The sequence below is a fragment of the Equus przewalskii genome, chromosome 20, assembly GCF_037783145.1.
Source record: "Equus przewalskii isolate Varuska chromosome 20, EquPr2, whole genome shotgun sequence".
NCBI classification, from domain to species: domain Eukaryota; kingdom Metazoa; phylum Chordata; class Mammalia; order Perissodactyla; family Equidae; genus Equus; species Equus przewalskii.
In genome coordinates, this window is record NC_091850.1 from 16,825,636 (window position 1) to 16,846,570 (window position 20,935).

General features: G+C 37.8%; 1 protein-coding gene across 1 annotated transcript in view; it reads right to left on the bottom strand.

Moving 5' to 3' along the window:
* Nucleotides 1–20,935, bottom strand: part of MTREX (Mtr4 exosome RNA helicase) — a 116,217-nt gene that overhangs the window by 74,967 nt on the left and 20,315 nt on the right. Inside the window, exons 6-8 of the mRNA XM_008532402.2 lie at nucleotides 9,502–9,676; nucleotides 7,849–7,939; nucleotides 6,137–6,261 (exon numbers count right to left, since the gene is read on the bottom strand). Of these exons, the coding sequence (XP_008530624.1) occupies nucleotides 6,137–6,261; nucleotides 7,849–7,939; nucleotides 9,502–9,676 (391 nt within the window). The remainder of the gene's footprint in view (nucleotides 1–6,136; nucleotides 6,262–7,848; nucleotides 7,940–9,501; nucleotides 9,677–20,935) is intronic.

The window sequence follows — 20,935 nt, forward strand, 5'->3', positions numbered from 1 at the left end:
CAGTAGATTGACCTAGCTACTCCAGAAGATCCACTGGGTTTCTATCCTACAGAAGCAACAGGGATGTCACAAAAATGCCATCAGAGAGCTTATAAACAGATAAAAGTAAGTTTCTGAGGATACTGCTGTAGAGGAAAATTAAGGGGAGGAAAATAAAATGAAGAATAAATTTAATACACATAAACAAACGGTCTTATAAGGTCCTATCCCACTGTTAAACTGGACTAGAAATGCAAAAGGAAACACAGTCAAGTTTCACTATATTCACTTAAGAAAAATCAAATCATATGCTCAGGAGATGCCTAGCTTTTCCTTGGTACTGAGGTCTTAGAGGAAATTCTTTACTGTGTACTCACGGCTCTCTGTAAAAGTAAAAGCAGTAGTTTCAAAACCTGGCACATCGTCAGGATCAACCTGGATTCTCCTCAAAGTCAGAACTTTCAAAGGACCCCTCCCTGGAGCTGGGCGCCCCAGCCCAGCACCTGGGCACTGTCCTGCAGATCTCAGTGGGCTCAGAATACCCAGCTCTTGACTCCCACCCAATGGAAACAGGTGGAAGTGGCAATCAAATACTACCGCAATGCAGAGGCACAAATCCATGCCATATAGCAGTATGAAAAAATGTTAAATCTCCAGACCAGAAGGAAAATGACAACTGCCCAGAAATCAATCTTGAAGCCACAGAAATTTATAATCTAACTGACAGAGAATTAAAAATAGCTATCATTAAAAAACACAAGTTAAAAGAGAATGCTAGACAGTTCAACGAATTCAGGAGCAACTTCACAAGACATTGAAACTATAAAGAAGAACCAATCAGAAACATTGGAGATGAAAAATGCAATGGATGAGATCAAGCAGAATATGGATTCCCTGAACAACAGAGCTGGTATCATGGAGGAACGAGTCAGCAAAACCAAAGACAGAAATGTAGAAATGTTTTAGATGGATGAGAGAGAACTAAGACTAAAAAGAAATGAAGAAAGTTTCTGAGAAATATCTGTTTCAATTAGGAAATGCAACATAAGGACGACAGGTATTCAAGAGGGAGAAGAGAAGGAAGATGGAGCAAAAAGCTTGCTCAAACAAATAATACTGGAGAACTTCCCAAACCTGGGGAAAGAGATGGAAATCCACGAGAAGGACGCCAACAGATCTCTTAACTATATCAGTGTGAAAAGACCAACTGCAAGGCATATAGTAGTGAAGCCAACAAAAGTCAATGACAAAGAAAAAATACTTGGGGGAGCAAGATAGAAGAAAATAACTTACAAAGGAACCCCTATGAAGCTTTCAGTAGATTTCTCAGCAGAAACTTCATACACTACGAGAGTGGAATGATATATTCAAATATTTCAAAGACAAAAACCTTCAGCCAAGAATACTCTATCCAGTGAAAATATCCTTCAGGTATGACAGAGAAATAAAAACTTTCCCAGATAAACAAAAGCTAAGAGAGTTCATTGCCAAAGACTCCTCCTACAATAAATCCTCAAGAAGGCCCTCATACCTGGAAAAAAAAGGAAGAAAGGGGTTATAAAGCCCTGAGTAAGGACATAATACATAGACAAAATCAGAAAATTGTACCTATCCATCAGAACAGGTTAACAAATACTCAATTAAAACATTAAAGATAAAGGGAAGGAAAACACAAAAAACAAAGATAATCTTGTCATTTTAACCACAAACTCACAACACAAGATGGAATAAGGTATGACAAAAACAGCTTAGGAGGAGAGGGCACAGGGACTGAATTGGCTTAGTCTATGGAAATAAGAGGTCATCATAAAATGGACTATGTCATCTACAAGATTTTGCATACAAACCTCATAGTAATCACTAAGCAAAAAAGTAGAACAGAGACACAAACAATAAACAAGGACAAAACTAAGAAAACCATCATCAAAAACTACCTAACCAAATTGGCAGTCCAAAATATACATGAAGAGAAACAAAAGAAATGCAGGAAAACAAGTGATAAAATGGCACCATTAAGCCCTCATATAGCAATAATCACTCTAAATGTAAATGGATTGAATTCTCCAATCAAAAGACACAGAGTGGCGAGATAGATTAAAGAAAAAGACCCAACAACATGAAGCTTCCCGGAGACACATCTCAGCTCCAACAACAAACAAAGGCTCAGAGTGAAGGGATGGAAGACTGATACTTCAAGCTAATGTCAAACAAAAGAAAGCAAGTGTTGCAATACTTGTATCAGACATAGTAGGCTTCAAGATAAGACAGGTAAAGAGACACAAAGAGAGGCAGTATACAATGATCAAAAGGACACTCCATCAAGAAGACATAACACTTATAAGTATCTGTACACCTAACACAGGAGCACCAAAGTACATAAAGCAACTATTAACAAACATAAAAGGGGACAATAACAACAACACAGTAATAGTAGGGGACCACAATACTCTACTCACATCAATGGACAGATCATCCAGACAGAAAGTCAACAAGGTAACATGAGAATTAAATGAAAAACCAGACCAGGTGGGCTTCATAGATATATATAGATAGACAGATATGTCATATATATATTTAGACATATCATGCAAGAACAGTAGAGTACACATTCTTCTCAAGTGCACATGGAACATTCTCAAGGACAGACCAGATGATGGGAAACAAGGCAAGCCTCAAAAAATTTAAGAAGATTGAAATAATGACAAACAGCTTATCCGACCATGATGCTAGGAAACTAAAAATTAACTACAAGAAAAAAGTGGAGAATAGAGAGGGAAGAAGTAAAACTCTCACTGTTTGCAGACAACATGATCTTGTATATAGAAAACCCCAAAGAATCCATTGGAAAACTTTCAGAAGTAATCAACAACTACAGCAAAGTTGCAGGGTATAAAATCAATTTACATGAATCAGTAGCATTTCTATACTCTAACAATGAACTAACGGAAAAAGAACTCAAGAACACAATACCATTCACAATTACAACAAAAAGAATAAAACACCTCAGGGTGAACTTAACTAAGGAAGTGAAAGACCTATACAACGAAAATTACAAGGCTTTTCTGAAAGAAATGGAGGACGACGTAAAGAGATGGAAAGACATTCCATGTACATGGATTGGAAGAATAAACAGTTAAAATCTCCATTCTACCTAAAACAATCTACTGATTCAACATGATCCCAACCAGAATCCCAATGACATTCTTTACATAAATAGAACAAAGAATCCTAAAATTCATATGGGGCAACAAAAGACCCCAAATTGCTAAAGCAATCCTGAGAAAAAAGAACAAAACGGGAGGCATCACAATCCCTGACTTCAAAACATACTACAAAGCTACAGTAATCAAAACAGCATGGTACTGGTACAAAAACAGGTGCACAGATCAATGGAACAGAATTGAAAGCCCAGAAATAAAACCATACATCTATGGACAGCTAATCTTCGACAAAGGGCTGAGGGCATACAATGGAGAAAAGAAAGTCTTTTCAACAAATGGTGCTGGGAAAACTGGAAAGCCACATGTAAAAGAATGAAAATTGACCATTCTTTTTCACCATTCACCAAAATAAACTCAAAATGGATCAAAGACCTAAAGGTGAGACCTGAAAACATAAGGCTTCTAGAAGAAAAGGTAGGCAGTACATTCTTTGACATCAGTATTAAAAGGATCTTTTCGGACACCATATCTCAGACAAGGGAAACAACACAAAGAATAAACAAACGGGACTTCATCAGACTAAAGAGCTTCTTCAAGGCAAACAGGATTGAAACAAAAAAGCAACCCACTAATTGGGAAAAAATATTTGCAAGTCATACATCCGACAAAGGCTTAATCTCCATAATATATAAAGAACTCTCACAACTCAACAACAAAAAATCAAACAACCCAATTAAAAAATGGGCAGGAGACATGAACAGATATTTCTCCAAAGAAGATATACGATGGCCAATAGGCACATGAAAAGATGTTCATCATCGCTGATCATCAGGGAAATGCAAATCAAAACTACACTAAGATATCACCTTACACCCATTAGAATGACAAAAATAACAAATAGTAACAAATGTTGGAGAGGTTGTGGAGAAAAAGGAACCCTCATACACTGCTGGTGGGAATGCAAACTGGTGCAGCCACTATGGAAAACAGTATGAAGATTCCTCAAAAAATTAAAAATAGAGAGCAGAGGGCCTACAATGGAGAAAAGAAAGTCTCTTCAACAAATGGTGCTGGGAAAACTGGACAGCCACATGCAAAAGATTGAAAATTGACCATTCTTTTTCACCACACACCAAAATAAACTCAAAATGGATCAAAGACCTAAAGATTAGGGCTGAAACAATAAGTCTTCTAGAAGAGAATATAGGCAGTACACTCTTCGACATCAGTTTCAAAAGAATCTTTTCGGACACTATAACTCCTCAGTTGAGGGAAACAATAGAAAGAATAAACAAATGGGACTTCATCAGACTAAAGAGCTTCTTCAGGGCAAGGGAAAACAAGATTGAAACAAAAAAACAGCTCACTAATTGGGAAAAAATATTTACAAGCCACTTATCCGACAAAGGGTTAATCTCCATAATATACAAAGAACTCACACGGCTTAACAACAAAAAAACAAACAACCTGATCAAAAAATGGGCAGAGGACATGAGCAGACATTTCTCAAAAGAAGATATAAATATGGCCAATAGACACATGAAAAGATGTTCATCATCACTAATCATCAGGGAAATGCAAATCAAAACTACACTAAGATATCACCTAACACCCATTAGATTGGCAAAAACATCCAAAACCAAGAGCGACAAATGCTGGAGAGGTTGTGGAGAAAAAGGAACCCTCATACACTGTTGGTGGGAATGCAAACTGGTACAGCCACTATGGAAAGCAGTATGGAGATTCCTCAAAAAGTTAAAAATAGAAATACCCTATGACCTAGCCATCCCATTACTGGGTATCTATCCTAAGAACCTGAAATCAGAAATCCCAAGAGTCCCTTGCACCCCTATGTTCATTGCAGCATTATTTACAATAGCCAAGACGTGGAACCAACCTACATGCCCAGAAACTGATGATTGGATAAAGAAGATATGGTATATATACACAATGGACTACTACTCAGCCATAAAAAAGACAAAATTGGCCAATTCGTAGCAACGTGGATGGACCTCGAGGGTATTACTTTAAGTGAAACAAGCCAGTCAGAGAAAGACGAACTCTACATGACTCCACTCATAGGTGGAAGTTATATTGGCAAGATCTGATCGGTGGTTACCAGGGAAAAGGGGGGGTGGAGGAAGGGCACAAAGGGGGAAGTGGTGTACCCATAACATGACTAACAATAATGTACAACTGAAATCTCACAAGGTTGTAATCTATCATAACATTAATAAAAAATTAAAAATTAAAAATTAAAAATAGAACTACCATACGATCCAGCTATCCCACTACTGGGTATCTATCCAAAGAGCTTGAAATCAGCAATTCCAAAAGTCCCATGCACCCCTATGTTCACTGCAGCATTATTCACAATAGCCAAGATGTGGAAGCAACCCAAGTGCCCACTGACTAATGAGTGGATAAAGAAGATATGGTGTAAATATATACAATGGAATACTACTCAGCCATAAAAAGACAAAATCATCCCATTTGTAACAACATGGATGGACCTGGAGGGTATTATGTTAAGTTAATAAGCCAGATAGAAAAAGACAAACACCATATGATTTCACACATATATGGAAGACAAACACACAAAGAGAACAGTTCAGTGGTTACTGGGGTAAAGGGGATAGAGGGTGGGCACAAAGGGTGAAGGGGAGTACTTATATGGTGATGGACAGATAATAATGTACAACCGAAATTTCACAATGTTGTAAACTATTATGAACTCAAAAAAAAAAAAAAAAGTCAGAGCTTTCAAGACCCTACCCCCGGAGATTTTGATATATTGTTTGAGAGGGGACTCAGAAATTTAAACTTGTAGAAAGCTTGTCAGTTGATTTCGATAAGCTTGCTTGATTTGAGCAGTAATTTCACATTAAAACGTCTTCTTTATTCTAGACAGCATTAGGAACAAAGTATAGGACATAGTAAGGCCAACTTACAACATTTTAAATATTAAAGACATTAAAAAAAGAGAAAGAAAATACCTGTTTATGTAGATGGCAAATCCATTCAGCAAACTGTCGAGCATTTGGAATAGTAGCCGAAAGAAAGACATAGTGAACATTATCAGGAAGCAAAATAATAGTTTCTTCCCATACCACACCACGCTCTGAAAAAAACAAACATACCTTCGAATTCAGTGTCACTTTATTGAAAAGTATCTAAAATTATTTTCTCTCAAGCTCAATAATTAGAAATATAGACCACTTTAACAAGGATATTTTTAGCCACAGACCCTTACTGAAAACTACTTTAGTACTTACCATGAATCTATCCAGCAGAAAGATAGCAGACTAAACCACTATAAACACAATGTACTCTGAAATAACACCCTGCCATGAATAGCTCCAGACTGAATCTTTTTCAAAGAGCCCAACAAGAATCCCACAACAATGGAAATAGTATTTCCATCTCACTTTGAGAAGCAGAAGTTAATGGCTTCTATAAAATTACAGAAACAAACTTAGAAGAAACACCATTACTATTCCATATGGCATCTTTCATCCAAACTACCCTCATGATCTCTAGAGATGAAAGACTTGAACAGAAAAACTGTAAGTCACTTTTCACCAAAATGGAAAAATAACCAGAAAGGCAGTTGAGAATTTCCCCCTAAAATAAACAAATCAATACAAGATTCACGACTGACAAACATTAATGTACAACTGAACTTTCACAATATTGTAACCTATCATTAACCAAAAAAGAATAAATAAATAAACACAACTCTGTTCAGAACTTAATTTTATGAATTTGAAAAGGGTAAGTGATTTCTTAAATCGCATTACTTTCACTATGAACACAAATGAACTCAGTGCTTCACTTTAAATAAAAACCAAGTTTTGGGGCCGGCAGCATGGTCAAGTGGTTAAGTTCGCCCGCTCCGCTTCGGCAGCCGAGGTTTTCGCTGGTTTGGATCCTGGGCGCAGACATGGCACCACCTGCCACGCCGCACTGAGGCGACGTCCCACATGCTACAACTAGAAGGACCCACAACTAAAATATACAACTATGTACTGGGGGAATTTGGAGAGAATAACCAGGAAAAAAAAAAAGGAAGACTGGCAATAGTTGTTAGCTCAGGTGCCAATCTTTAAAAACAAACAAAACAAAAAAATCACCAAGTTTTATTTTAAGTGCACACAAATTAAACATTTAACTTTTAAACTTGTTTGTTAACATCAGCCCTCCCAGTTCCACCTAAAATCCAAAGTACACTTTCTTTTCCATTATAATAGCGTAAGAGTTTAAAAGATATTTATAACTTCTCTTTTGGCTCATGTTTATTTCATAATCCTCATTTTATTTATTTTTTACCATAAATATGCATTTCTTAGTTTTTTAAAAAATTAAAAATTACTTAATAGAAATCAAGAAAGTTAACTTTGTAGGCTAGACAGTTTAGAAACTCTTTAACATTAGTCATATTAGACAGCTCCGTATTAAAAGCAAACAAGTTTTAATTCCATTTGTTTTATTTGAATTTGCGTTTTCTCACCCAGAACAATTACTATTAAGAAGCTATAGTTGAATGAGACCCTACTGGAAATATTATATCATGTCCACAATTTAGTTTACTAGAACTCTAGCCACATGAAAACTCAAAGCAATATTTAACAACTACTTGTTCTAAATTCTTAATGCTATTCTTAAGGAAAATACATGGCACACATCTCAACAATACGACAGAATATACCTGAATCTCTCATGTAATGAATTTCATCAAATATGACCCAAGCAACTTCTCGCATAACTTCAGAACCTCTGTACAGCATACTTCTCAAAATCTAAAGAAAAAATAGGAGACTTAGCAGGATTTGACATAACAAAAGCTCTTCTTTCTAACAAGGAATCTTGGAAATTCTTTTAACGGAGAAATTAAAATAATTTTAAGAGTTATGTATCTTAAATATATTTCATAAATCAAATTATATTCCTTTTCTCATAAATCTAAAATAATGACTTCTCAACAGTTAGTAATCAGATACAATCCATGGAGATAACTATCACCACCTCTACCTTCATATATCTTGAATATGAAGCCACTTTCTTATATCTACAGCATTTATCCCAAGATTCACACTTATTAGGATACAACAGCAACTTAAAATTATCTTCTATCCAACATACTGGATCTCATACTGCTTATCCATTATTTTCTGCCTCATCTCACAAAATGAATAACTTTCTGGCAACTAGTACCCTGATTTTTTTTTTTTTTTTTTTTTTGGTGAGGAAGATTGACCTGAGCTAACATCTGTGCCAACCTTCCTCTATTTTGTATGTGGGACGCTGCCACAGCATGGCTTGATGAGCGGTGTCTATGTCCGTGCCAGGGATCTGAACCTGTGAACCCTGGGCCACTGAAGTGGAACACACGAACTTAACCACTACACCACCTGGGCCAGCCCCCCATTATCCTGGTATTTTTTTTTTAAAGATTTTATTTTTCCTTCTTCTCCCCAAAGCCCCATGGTACATAGTTGTATATTTTTAGTTGTGGGTCCTTCTAGTTGTGGCATGTGGGATGCTGCCTCAGCATGGCTTGATGAGCAGTCCTAGGTCCACGCCCAGGAAGTGAGCTGGCAAAAACCTGGGCTGCCAAAGCAGAGTATATGAACTTAACCACCTGGCCATGGGGCTGGCCCCCCATTATCCTGATTTTTGAGTTAAAGAAAATCTTCCACAGATGGAAGCAAGTTTTGAGAAGGCAAAATAAATTTACTTTGGGCACCAAAGTGAAAAGTGAACAATGCTTTTAGTAGACTCTGTAGATCAGAAGCTAATTTATGGTCTCTATTGTACTGTGTCCTCATAAAATGCAAGGATATAATTCAAATATATACAAAAGTAGTTAGTACAGTAAAGACAGCTAATCATGGCCAAATGTAAAATGTTATAAGTATATGTAAAATTTAACTGTGATTATAGGAAGAAGCTAAACATACTTGGGCATTTTTTTAAAAAGTTAGCTGTTTATCTATTTGTATTAACACTCAGATGCAGAAGAAAAAAATCACAGGGAAGAGTCACTATGTAAATGAAACTATGTATTCAAATCCATCAAAGTATTTTCATGTCACTGACAATAAGTCTTTAAAAATACTTGAAGAAAAAACTATCTCTATTATATGAGCAACAGAAATATTTGTAATTTACAACTAAATTTATATAATTGCTAGAATGTTTTAAGATGAACCTTAAAACTCTTTGAAGTAAATCTACTCAGAAAGTAAAGTATTACATTTTATCTATATAGAACAGGTGATAAAACATTAGATATTCTAATTGAATAGACACATTAACTAAATTAAAAAGGAAAAACTGGATGAGGCACCACATAAATTACCTCTGTGGTCATAACAAGACAAGATGCTGTAGGATTAATAGTAACATCTCCAGTCATCAGACCAACATCTTGAAATTCTTCATACATTTCACGGTATTTCTGGTTACTCAAAGCCTTAATTGGGCTGGTAAATATTACACGCTGTTTTTCCCTTAAGGCTAATGCAATGGCATACCTAAAAATGTGAAAACAAATAAGAATAAAGTATTTACAAAACCTTTTCTTAAAAGCATATGAGTTGAAAAATTCTATTAATATATAAATAATATCCAAATTTTCCCTAATTACTCATCTTCAATGGACTTTGCAAAACACTAATTAATATCTTATTCTATTTGCTACTGACAAACTATTACAGTAATTATTATTATTATAAGTCTGAAGTGTAGTGCTCTAAATGAACATTTTTAACTCTGTTCTCTTAGATTTAATGTAACTTAATTACTAATATCAATGGATTACCAATGGGTACCCCATTTCTTGTGAATAAAACACCTTTGGTTCTATACACGTGCCTCCAAAAGTTTAGAGCTTCGGCCTGTCAGTTTATAAAACAATGAGGAAACACTGCAGTCCTCTGCCTACAGAGGGTCTTGCTGTCGGAGTTGGATTTGGAGCTGTAGAAAAGATGGCATCTGCCACCTTCGAGAGTGCCAGGAAATTTAGCCACTGGAATTGCTATCCAGAATTTTCCAGAGGCCCTTGCTGTCAGCCTCCCTTTGTGAGGGGCTGGCTTCTCTACCTGGAGAGTCTTCTGGTATGGACAACTAAGTGGTATGGTAGAGCCTCTGGCTGGGGTCTTTGGTGCGTTTGCTGAGGTGCTGGCTGAGCCCATCCTGCCCTATGCTCTGGCCTTTGCCGCTGGTGCCATGATCTAAGTGGTCATGGACAACATCATCCCCGAGGCTCAGATTAGTGGTAATGGGAAGCTTGCATCCTGGGCCTCCATCTTGGGATTCGTGGTGATGAAGTCACTGGACACTGGCCTGGGTTAGTGCTGAAATGCTTCAGACCCCAGGAAAGGCAGCGTGAGGAAATGACAATGGTTGGCTTCTATTGGACCACGTGCTCCTTTCTTCACATTAAAACAATTTTCCTTTCTCTCCTTTTCATCTCATTATCCTGATTGACTCTGATTATAATATGACAATGTTTACTTTTCTTTTGAGAGAGAGACTGATTTTACTTGGAATTTCAAGGTGTCATGGAACCACAGATTTTTGCTGAGTCACTAAATGGAATCTTTCTTCATGGGATTACCAAGGACATACAGATGAGGAAAATCTCTGCTTTGTACCTTCAGTCTCCCTCACTAGACTCAATGGCAACTCCTCAAAGTCACCTACAGAAGCAAGCTACCAGGAGAGAAGTCACCTAAGCATTTTTGCATGGTGACTAAAAGCACAATGGCCAGGACATCTTTCGTCTGTCCCTCCTGATCTGCCACCATTAATACTCTACCCCTCTAGACCAGAACTGGAGCATCGTGGACATAGCAAGTACTTTCCAACGCCAAGCCAGCCCAAGGAGGAATGCACCTTCGCCTACCTCCCCTAGGAAGAAGTTGTATGGGAGGGGGTAAAGAAAAGGGAAAAAAATAAGTTAGTCTTTTTCGCTCTCTGTTTAAGGCAAAGATTGACACTATTGAAGGTAGGGGAATTAGGAAAACTGTGAACAGACAGGGAGCCTGTGATAAGAGGACAGAGTGTGGCTTTGATCTCTAGGGTTTCCAAGAGCAAAGTGGTTTGTCATGGTGTCCAAATCCCCTAGATGTTTATTTTGATAAGTTTATAGCCTTCATTTTTCTAACAGGCTTGGGGGTCACCAGCCAACTGCTAGAACCCAAACCCTTCATTTACTTATGGAGGGAGCCACTTAAGCTAATTTAAGTGACTGAAAGACATTTGGAATCTGCAGTGAAATTCTTCTCTGTTACCATTTGGTAACTTGTAACCTGACCCAGAACTCTTAAGCTGCAGCAGGCTTTGCTGGAGTTTGGCCAGAGAGTTTAGGATTAGAAAACTTTAGCCAAGTCACCATTCTGAAATGACCCTAAAGAATGACTTTAAGTAGACTAGAAGCAAATGTACTCCTTCATTCGTACAGCTTCTCCAACAGGGGTGATATAACATGTCTGCTTCAAACACAGTAAGGCCTGCAGTCCTCACTGGTCAAAGGAGCATATGGGACCATGACTGGGCTCCACTGCCAAGGCAGGCTGCCCAAGAGCTAGGTATTGAGGCACTGTGTTACCAATGCCTGCCCAAAGTTTACATGTTTCACTACTTTCAAAGGTGAACACCTTGTGCTGTGAATGCTCTAAGACCCCAAAAGGCCAACCCTGTGCTGAGTTTACATATGTTCTTTCCAAAGCACTGATGATCAAAATTGAAGACACATTCAAGGGTTGACTAGTTGAGATTAACTGGTTGGTGTATGTGTATTTTTACGTCTTTATATGTAGTTGTGCATAATGCAATTTTTTTCTGATGTACAAGACCTCATACTTTGATTAATATCAATAAAAGGGATATTGCCATGGAAAAAAGGAAACCTGAGAAGCTGAACATCAAAATTAAAATCTTTTGCTCTACAAAAGACACCATTAGGGTACTATAAAGAACTGTTTACAATGCAATAAGATCAACAACCCAATTTAAAAAATCAGCAAAAGAGTAAAATAGATTTCATTTAAGATATACAAATGGCTGATAAGCACATGGAATGATATTTAACATCATTAGTCATAAAACCACTACATCACATCACTACATACTCACTAAAACAGGTATAAAAAAAGATAATACCAGTCAGCATCATGGCAGAGTGAGCTCTTCCCTTGGACTCTCCCCTCTAAGACACAACCAAAAGGACATTCATACACCAAGAAAAGACATACACACACCACAAAAGACGTCTGGGAGACCCACGCAGCCATACGCCTGAAGGTGGTCGTAGGGCTGGATCCTCTGGGGGAAGTGGAAACTGATCCGCAGGAGCTTGGTGGAGAGGGACGTGCTGTGGTGGTGGGAAGTGCACAGGTAAAAAGGGTGCCCTGTCCCCATCCGGTACTCCAGCCCCAGTATCGTCCAGAGCACAGTACAGTGAGCGTGGTAGTGGCACCAGGGAAAGGGTGCAGGTGAGGAGAGGACCCCCATCCCCACTCGGCACCCCAGCCTGAGAATCATCTAGAGCATGGTGCAGAGAGTGTGACAGTGGGGGCAAGGAAAGTGCACAGGTGAGGGAGGTGCCCTGTCCCTGCCCAGCACACCAGCCCCAGGATCGCCTAGAGTAAGGCGCAGAGAAGTTGGCGGTGGGGAAAGTTCGCAGCCCCACAGTCGTCCGGAGCACGGTGTAAAGAGTGTGGCAGCCACAGAGGGGAAAGTACACTGCCGAGAGAGGCGTGCCGGCCCCTGCCTGGTACTCTAGCCCCAGAATCCTCCGGAGCATAGTGCGGAGAGCTTGGTAGTGGCGGCACAGAAAGGGAAAGAGCAAAGTCCTGCAATGGCCCAGAAATCTGTTCAGAGACAAGCAGGGGCTAGGGGAAGTGCTGGGGAAGGAGAGTACCCCTCCCCCTGCCCGGTGCTCCAGATCTGCCATTGATCAGTTGCTCAGAGAGAAAAGAAGTCAGTGGCTGGAGCTGAGGAGCCCCTGCTGGTGCCAGGCCCAGAATACACAGTGCCTGATCCCCAGCCTGTAGTGGTATGTGGCAGCTGCGACCAGATAAGAGCACCATGAGGAAACAAAAATGTACTCTATCAAGCAGTATGAGTAGGTATATTAAAGCTCCAGACCAGAAGAAAAGTGACAAGTACCCAGAAACCAACCCTGAGGGAACAGAAAACCATAACCTAAATAACAAAGAATTGGGTATCTACCCAAGAGAAATGAAAACATGTCCAAAGACCTGTACATGAACATTTGTATCAGTATTATTCATAATAGCTAAAAACACAAAATAATTCAAATGTTAGCGACTAAATAAACAAAATGTCATGAGTATCCATAAAATGTACTACTACTTATCAATTAAAAGAAATGAACTAGTGATATATGCATCATGAACGAATCTCAAAAACATTACGCTACGTGAAAAAAGAAAGACATAAAACATTCCATATGATTTCATTTATATGAAATTTCTAGAAAAGACAAATCTACACCTACAGAAAGCTGATCAGTATCTGCCTAGGGTTGGAGGCAGGAATAGGTCTGAAAGCAAACACACACAAAAGAACTGTATGGATGAAGTCTAAAACTGGTGAGGGTTCTCCACAACTGTACAAATTTATTAAAACTCACTGAACTACAGTTATGATGGGTGAATTAAATGGTATGCAAATTATATAATAATAAAGCTGTTTAAAAAAGCTTTACATGGAGGATCCAGCCTGGTGGCACAGTGGTTACGTTTGCACATTCTGCTTCGGTGGCCCAGGATTCACTGGTTTCAGATCCTGGGTGCAGACCTACATACTGCTTGGCAAGCCATGCTATGGCAGGCGTCCCAGACATAAAGTAGAGGAAGATAGGCACGGATGTTAGCTCAGAGCCAGTCTTCCTCAGCAAAAAGAGGAGCATTGGCAGCAGATGTTAGTTCAGGGCTAATCTTCCTCAAAAAAAAAAAGCTTTACATGGAATAAAAAACCAGCAGTGCCAGGAAAACTAATCAATTGCATAGATAAACAATCTGGTACCAACATGTTTATTCTAGTACCAGATTTACAAATAAAATGTTATATTTGCCACAGTTAACAGCTAAAGTTGGAGTTTACATGAAGTCCTTGAATTCTGACAGGAAATTTTTATCTGACATCCATGAACTACTCCTTGAAATCATAAAATCCGGTACACATATACAAATATATACCAGATTTTTTGCTTGTGGTGAAATTCATATAACACCAAATTAACCATTTTAAAGTGTACAAATTCATTTAGTACATTCACTCTTGTGCAATTACCAGCTCAACCTGATTCTAAAACATTTTTTATTGCTCTCCTCCAACAAAAAAACCCTGTATCCATTAAACAGTTATCCGTTGCTCCCCTCCTGTCAACAACCCCTGGCATCCTGGTCTCTGTCTCTATGGATTTACCTATTTGGGATATTTCACACAAATGAAATAATACAGTATGTGACCTATTGGGTCTGCCTTCTCGTACTCCACATGTTTTTGAGGTTCATCCACATTGTACCATGTATCAGTATTTCATCACTTTTATGGCTGAGTAATGTTTCAGTGTATGAATATACCGCATTTTATTTATCCATTCATCCAGTGATGGACTTCTGAGTTGTTTCTATCTTTTCACTATTGTGAATAGTGCTGCTACTAACAGTCTTGTATACAAGTATTTGAGTATTCATTTTCAGTGCCTTGGGGTATGAAATTGATGCGTCACATGATAATTCCATGTTTAACTTTTTGAATAACTACCAGCCTGTTTTCAACAGCAGCCCTCACCAGATTTTCAAAACTGTCCATAACCCTAATGAATTTCTTAAATTTCTTTTCATGATTTTCTAACCCAAAGTTTAAGAGCAGGTTTCAGAATATTTGTGAAAATTTCTCTCCTCTTGTAGGAAAAATGAAAGCAAGGCTACATGAATGCCCGGAATTCTAATGACTATATATGTTGGCTTCATAAGTGGATAATGCACCAAACATACTCTGTGCTTCTCTAAATGATAGAAAATAATTGAACTAAAAGTAGTCAAACCTCTTCTAAATCTTTGCCTTGGGAGGAAACTAGTTTCTGACTTGAGCGCTTTCTCAAAAGGGGTGAACTATTAAGTAGTCCTACTCTACTGTACAGAACTGGGGCCGTAAAGGACCATAAAGTGTTTGAGGCTGAAAAATGGATCAAGACTATTCTGCAATTGGCTGATAACATTAGAATGACACTCTAAGATCCAAGCTTCACTCCTCTAACTCTCCCTACAAAAAGAAAAATTGTGAGTTATACCTAAGCCAAGGTTATGAAGGAACTAATAATATATAGTGACCAGATAAGCCCTGACTATCCCAAGGGAAAAAAACATTCCAGAACCCATGAAATATTTCCACCAACATGCCAAGGTAAAGAGAATGGATGGGGTCATTGGCGATTTTTGTCTGTCTTTTCTCTATGTTCTTCTCTATTCTTTAGGTGCTTAGAGTTAAGAGTACCTAATTCAGGTGTCCAATAGAAAAGCTACAATTTCTCCATAACGGATAAATAAAATATGCTATAAATTGCTAAAAGTTAGCACATAAACCCAAACTGATTTTCAAAAAGGGTGCAAAGACTATGGGGAAAAAACGGTCTTTAAACAAATGGTGCTGAGACAACTAGATACTCACATGCAAAAGAATGAAGTTGTACTTTACCTTACAATTTATACAGAAATTAACTCAAAATGAATCAAAGACCTAATATAAGAGCTAAAACTACAAAACTCTCCGAAGGAAACTTAGGGATAAATCTTTGTGAGCTTGGATTAGGCAATGGTCTCTTAAATATGACACAAGCAACAGAAGAAAATATAAACTGCAGTTCATCAAATTAAAAACGTTTGTGCCTCAAAGGACACTCTCAAGAAAGTGAAAAGACAACCTACAGAATAGGAGAGAACTTGGGCAAATCATATAGCTGGCAAGAAACTAGTATTCAGAATATAAAAGAACTATCACAACTCAGTAACAAGACAGCCCAATGAATAAATGGACAAAGGACTTGAGCAGACATTTCTCCTGGCATACAAATGGCCAATGAGCACAGAAAACATGCTCAATATCATTAGTCGTTAAGGAAATGTAAATCAACACCACAATGAGCTACCACTTCATAATCAATGGAATAGCTATAATTTTTTAAAAAGGTGATAAGTGTTGGTGAGGATATGGAGAAATTGGAACTCTTGTACAATGCTGGTGGGAATATATAATGATGAAGCTGTTGTGGAAACAGTGTGGTGGTTCCTCAAAAAGTTAAAAATTAAATATGACTCAGTAATTACATGCCTGGTATCCTGGAGAAAGTAAGAACAAGTGTTCAAACAAAAACTTGTACACAAATGTTTCTAACAGCATCATTCATAATAGAGAAAAAAATTAAAAACACCAAAATGTCCACAAATTGATGAATGAAACCAAAATGTGGTATATCCATACAATATTAATCAGCCATAAAAAGGAATGCAGTTCTACATGCTCCAACATGAGCGAACCTTGAAAACAGTATGCTTAGTGAAACAAGACAGAAACTAAAGGCCACATATTATATGATTCCATTTATATGAAATGCTCAGAAAAGGGAAATCCATATGAACAGCAGATAGGTGGCTGAAAGGAAGTGGAAGTAAGGGAATTGGGAATGACTGCTTAATGGACTGTTTAACGCCATGGCGAAGATGTTTGGGAACTAGATAGTGGTGATAGCTGCAAACATCAAGGAAAAAAAAAATGATAACTCACAAAAGTGCATCTACAACAGATTGCAAAATACCATCTACAATAAAGAGTACAGTCCACTTTCAGAATGGCCCAGTTCCTCTCAAACTTTAAGGACATATTCATCACCTGGTAATCTTGTTAAACTGTAGATTATGATCCAGTAGTTTTAGGGTGGAGCCTGAAATTCTGCCTAACAAGTTCCCAGGTGATACCCATGTGTCTGGTCCAAGTATCATACTTTGAGTGGCAAGACTCCAGAACCATGGTCCTTAAATACATTTTAGAAGAAAAGATACCTATTAAAAAAATTTAGAACATAGACAATACGTATATAATTCCCTATAAATTAGATATGTGAACGACTGTAGTAATACAGAATGTACATTAAAAATAATATCGGGGGCCGGCTCCGTGGCCGAGTGGTTAAAGTTCACACGCTCCGCTGCAGTGGCCCAGGGTTCGGATCCTGGGCGCAGACATGGCACCACTTGTCAGGCCACGTTGAGGTGGCGTCCCACATCCCACAACTAGAAGGATCTGCAACTAAAATATACAACTATGTACAGGGGGTTTGAGGAGATAAAACAGGAAAAAAAACACAAAACCATCCATTTACAGCCTAGATGCAGTAACAGGGGACTGGCTTCACCTATCCACCTGAAACAACTATAAAACAGGAGAAAGTATACGAAACAGTGATTTCACTGGATATAAGCATAGTAATTCCTGAGAAGGGGGAATCAAATGAAGGAATCCCAGATTATTTCCTAGAGAGTTTCCAAGCCAGGATTCCAGGAGGTAGATCCTGGAAGTTTCCCTAAGTTGAACAGACAGAAGTGGGAGTCTGGGGTGGCCAAGGGGGCTGGACTCCAGTGAGGAGAGAGGAAAGAGCTGCAGAGGGGGAGAGTGCCGAACATCTGCTGAGCATCTGCATGTCTTCAGGTAAGTAATAATCAGTGAGTAAGTATTAGGAAACCACCCAAGGTGAGGGAAAAACCAACCGAAAGGAGCAGAGATAAAAATGACCAAATCTCACACATGGCTGGAAATAATTCAGATTCCTACAAGACACAGTGGAAAAATTGGTAATTCACAAGATACTAAATAGAATACCAAGAAGTATATTGATTAAGTAATGGGGAAGATCAAACCCAGACTAAATGCTGCTCTAGTCCTGCCTAAAAATATCATAAAAGCAAGCCTTGAAAGGATTACATATTTTTCAAATAATTTTATCCCAGGACAAAGCTCAAAAATATTAATAGAAACGCAAAAATATTCATCACCTAAGAAGGTAAAATTCACAATGTCTTGGCAAGGAATCAAAAATAACCAGATATGCAAAGAAAGGCAATAAAATGCAACCTATAATGAGTAAAAAAAAAAGAAAATCAGTAAAAACACATCCAAAAAATGAGATAGAAGATAGTACACAAGAACACTGAAAGCTACTATAACTATATTCTATATGTTCAAGAAGACTGATTAGAGATTGAATGGTTTGTATAGCAGAAACATGGGAAACATTAAAAGAACCAAATCAAACTTTTCTAGATGAAAAATCTAATGTCTGAGATGAAACACCCTGGATAGGACTAAAAGCAGATTAGATGTTACAGAGAACAGATGAATAAACTTGAAGCCATATCAAGAGAAGCTGCTCAAAAGCAAATACAGAAAATGAACACCAAAATATAAAATAATAAACAGAGTATCAGCAGGCTGCAAGACAACTTAAATTGGTCTGATTTAAGTATAATTGAAGCCCCCACAGGACTGGGAGGAGGGAGAATTATTTGAGACAAAAAATGGCTGAAATGTTCCCAAATTTGATGAAAACTATAACAAACCCACAGCTCTGAGCAACCCAACAAATTCAAACACAAGAAACATGAAAACTATATAAAGTCACATCATAATCAAACTGCTTAAAGTCAGTGATGAAGTTAAAAACAGCCAAACATCCCATCAAAGCAGTCTGCAAAGAAGCCGGAAAATGCTGACCTATAGCTAAGGGAAACATCCATCAATCAAAACAGATTAGGAAACAGCATAGATGAAAGTAGGAGTAGCTAAGGGAAACATCAATCAATCAAAACAGATTAGGAGACAGCATAGATGAAAGTAGGAGTAACAAGGACATTTAAACAGTTTTTAAACTGTATTCCATCTGCTCAAGAAGCTAGAGGAAAGTTAAGAAGACATGGAAAGCATAAAAACAAAGCAAAAAGACCCACACACACCAATGAACTTCTAACAAAACTACGTCTGAGATAAAAAATGCACTGAATGGGATTAATAACAGATCAGACAATGCAGAAGCAAAGATTAAAGAATCTGAAGATACTGCATTAGAAAAGACCCAAAATCAAATACCAGGAAAATGAACATAGCATCAGTGAGTTGTCAGACTTTTTTTCTTTCTCTTTTTTTTTTAAAGATTTTATTTTTTCCTTTTTCTCCCCAAAGCCCCAGGGTACATAGTTGTATATTCTTCGTTGTGGGTCCTTCTAGTTGTGACATGTGGGACGCTGCCTCAGAGTGCTTTGATGAGCAGTGCCATGTCCACGCCCAGGATATGAACCAATGAAACACTGGGCCGCCTGCAGCAGAGCGTGCGAACTTAACCACTCAGCCACGGGGCCAGCCCCCAAGTTGTCAGACTTTAAGTGGCCTAAGTAAAACAACTGTAATTAGAGTTCTTAAAGGAGAAGAGCCCTGGGGAGCACTGAAAAACAAACCCAAAGCACAAAAAAACATGCAAAAAACTACACCAAGGCACATCATAAACTAATTGCTTAAAATCACTCATAAACTCTTAAAAGTAGCCAAGAAAAAAGACACATTATTTACAGAAGACCAAGGTAAGGATGACAGTGGATTTCTTGTCATAAACTATTCTAGTCAAAAGACATTCTTAAAAAAATTAGAAATCTATACTGAGTGAAAATATCTTTCAAAAATGAAGGCAAAGTAAACAACATTTTATTTTTTTCGCTGAGGAAGATTAGTCCTCAGCTGAAATCTGTGACAATCTTCCTCTACTTTATATGCAGGAGACTGCCACAGCGTGGCTGGCATGTGGTTTAGGTCAACGTCTGGGATATGAATCTGCAAACCCATGCCACCAAAGTAGAAAATGCCCAACATAACTACTATTCCATGGGGCTTGCCCCAAAGTAAATGACATTTTAGATACACAAAAGTTGAAAGAATTTTTCATCAGGAGACTTGTCCCACCATAAATTTTACAGGAGTTCCTACAGGCAGATGGAAAATGATGCCATATAGAAATGTAGATCATACATTTCAAAACATATCAAAAACATTTCCCAGACACATCAAATCAAACATAACAGAATTCGTAATGCAGCCACAGCAATATTAAAGAAAAATCTATAGCACTAATTGCCTGTATTAGAAAAAGAAAAGTCTCAAATCCATGACCTCACCTTTCCTCCTTAAAAAAACTAGAAAAAGAGCCAATGAAGCCCAAAGTAAGCAGAAGAAAGGAAATAAAGATGAGAGTCTACATCAATGAAATAGAAAACAGAAAAAAAAAAATGAAACTTACAACCTGTTCTTTGAGAAGATCAATATGATTCATAGAACTCTACCAGACTAGTCATGAAAAAACAGAGAAGCAAACATTACCCTCATACCAAAACCAGAAAGAAACATTACAATAAAACTATAGCCCAATATCCCTCATGAACATAAACATGAAAATTCTTAGAAAACTTGAGCAAATGTAATCCAAAAATATATTAATAGGGTCATGTATCACGACCAAGTGGAGTTTATCTCACGATGGTTTATTACTTGAAAACCTATCAATGTATTCATCACAGTAGAACAAAAAAGAAAATGTATCATTTCAATACATGCAAAAAAAGCATCTGATAAAATCCAATAGCTATTTTATATGCATATATACACACATATACACACAAACTCACTGCAAACTAGGAATAGAAGGGAACATCCTCAAACTG